General features: G+C 70.4%; 1 protein-coding gene across 1 annotated transcript in view; it reads right to left on the bottom strand.

Moving 5' to 3' along the window:
* Window positions 1-125: 125 nt before the first annotated feature.
* The window catches only part of PHB2 (prohibitin 2), a gene marked incomplete at both ends in the record, with an annotated part of 2,871 nt that continues 2,483 nt past the window's right edge, over window positions 126-513 (bottom strand). Inside the window, 2 exons of the mRNA XM_021708990.1 lie at window positions 126-202; window positions 459-513. The exon at window positions 459-513 is cut by the window's right edge and continues 5 nt beyond it. Of these exons, the coding sequence (XP_021564665.1) occupies window positions 126-202; window positions 459-513 (132 nt within the window). The remainder of the gene's footprint in view (window positions 203-458) is intronic.

Genomic DNA, 513 nt, shown 5'->3' with positions numbered 1-513 from the left:
CGAGCTGACTTGATCTCCCAGAACCCATCCCGCGACCGGCCAGCCGCCCCGGGCACGTGGCTCAGCCGCTGTCCTCCAGGGCCCCGCGAGCGGTGGGCGCGCCCGGGGGCGGACGCAAGGCTCACCGGGTGAAGCTCTCATCCTGCAGGTTCAGCACGAGGTTGTCGGCAGTGAGATAGATTCGGTTCTGGGACGTGGCGATCTGCAGGCGGCAAGCGCGACAGACGCTAGCTCAGGCGGGCCCTCAGAGCCCGCCCGCTGTGTGGCCGCCCAGCACGCGCGGGCTGGCAGCAGGGCCAGCCGTAAGGCTGGTCTCAGGCTCGAGCAGTGCCAGCTCCGCAAAATGGGCACGAGCAAAGGCCAGGGCGCCGGGCGTTGCTCTCCGGGGCGGGCGCCGACTGAGAACACTCCCAGGCTCGGGGAGCCCGGCGGGAGGCCAGGCCCCGGCCCCCACTCACCGTCTTGGAGATGTTCTGGGCTGCCCGGATCTTGCGCAGTTTGATGTAGCCAGGG

Source organism: Carlito syrichta, unplaced genomic scaffold (assembly GCF_000164805.1).
Source record: "Carlito syrichta isolate Samal-C Ts95f unplaced genomic scaffold, Tarsius_syrichta-2.0.1 Scaffold153792, whole genome shotgun sequence".
Taxonomy (NCBI): Eukaryota; Metazoa; Chordata; class Mammalia; order Primates; family Tarsiidae; genus Carlito; species Carlito syrichta.
This window is presented reverse-complemented; position numbering and strand designations above follow the sequence as displayed.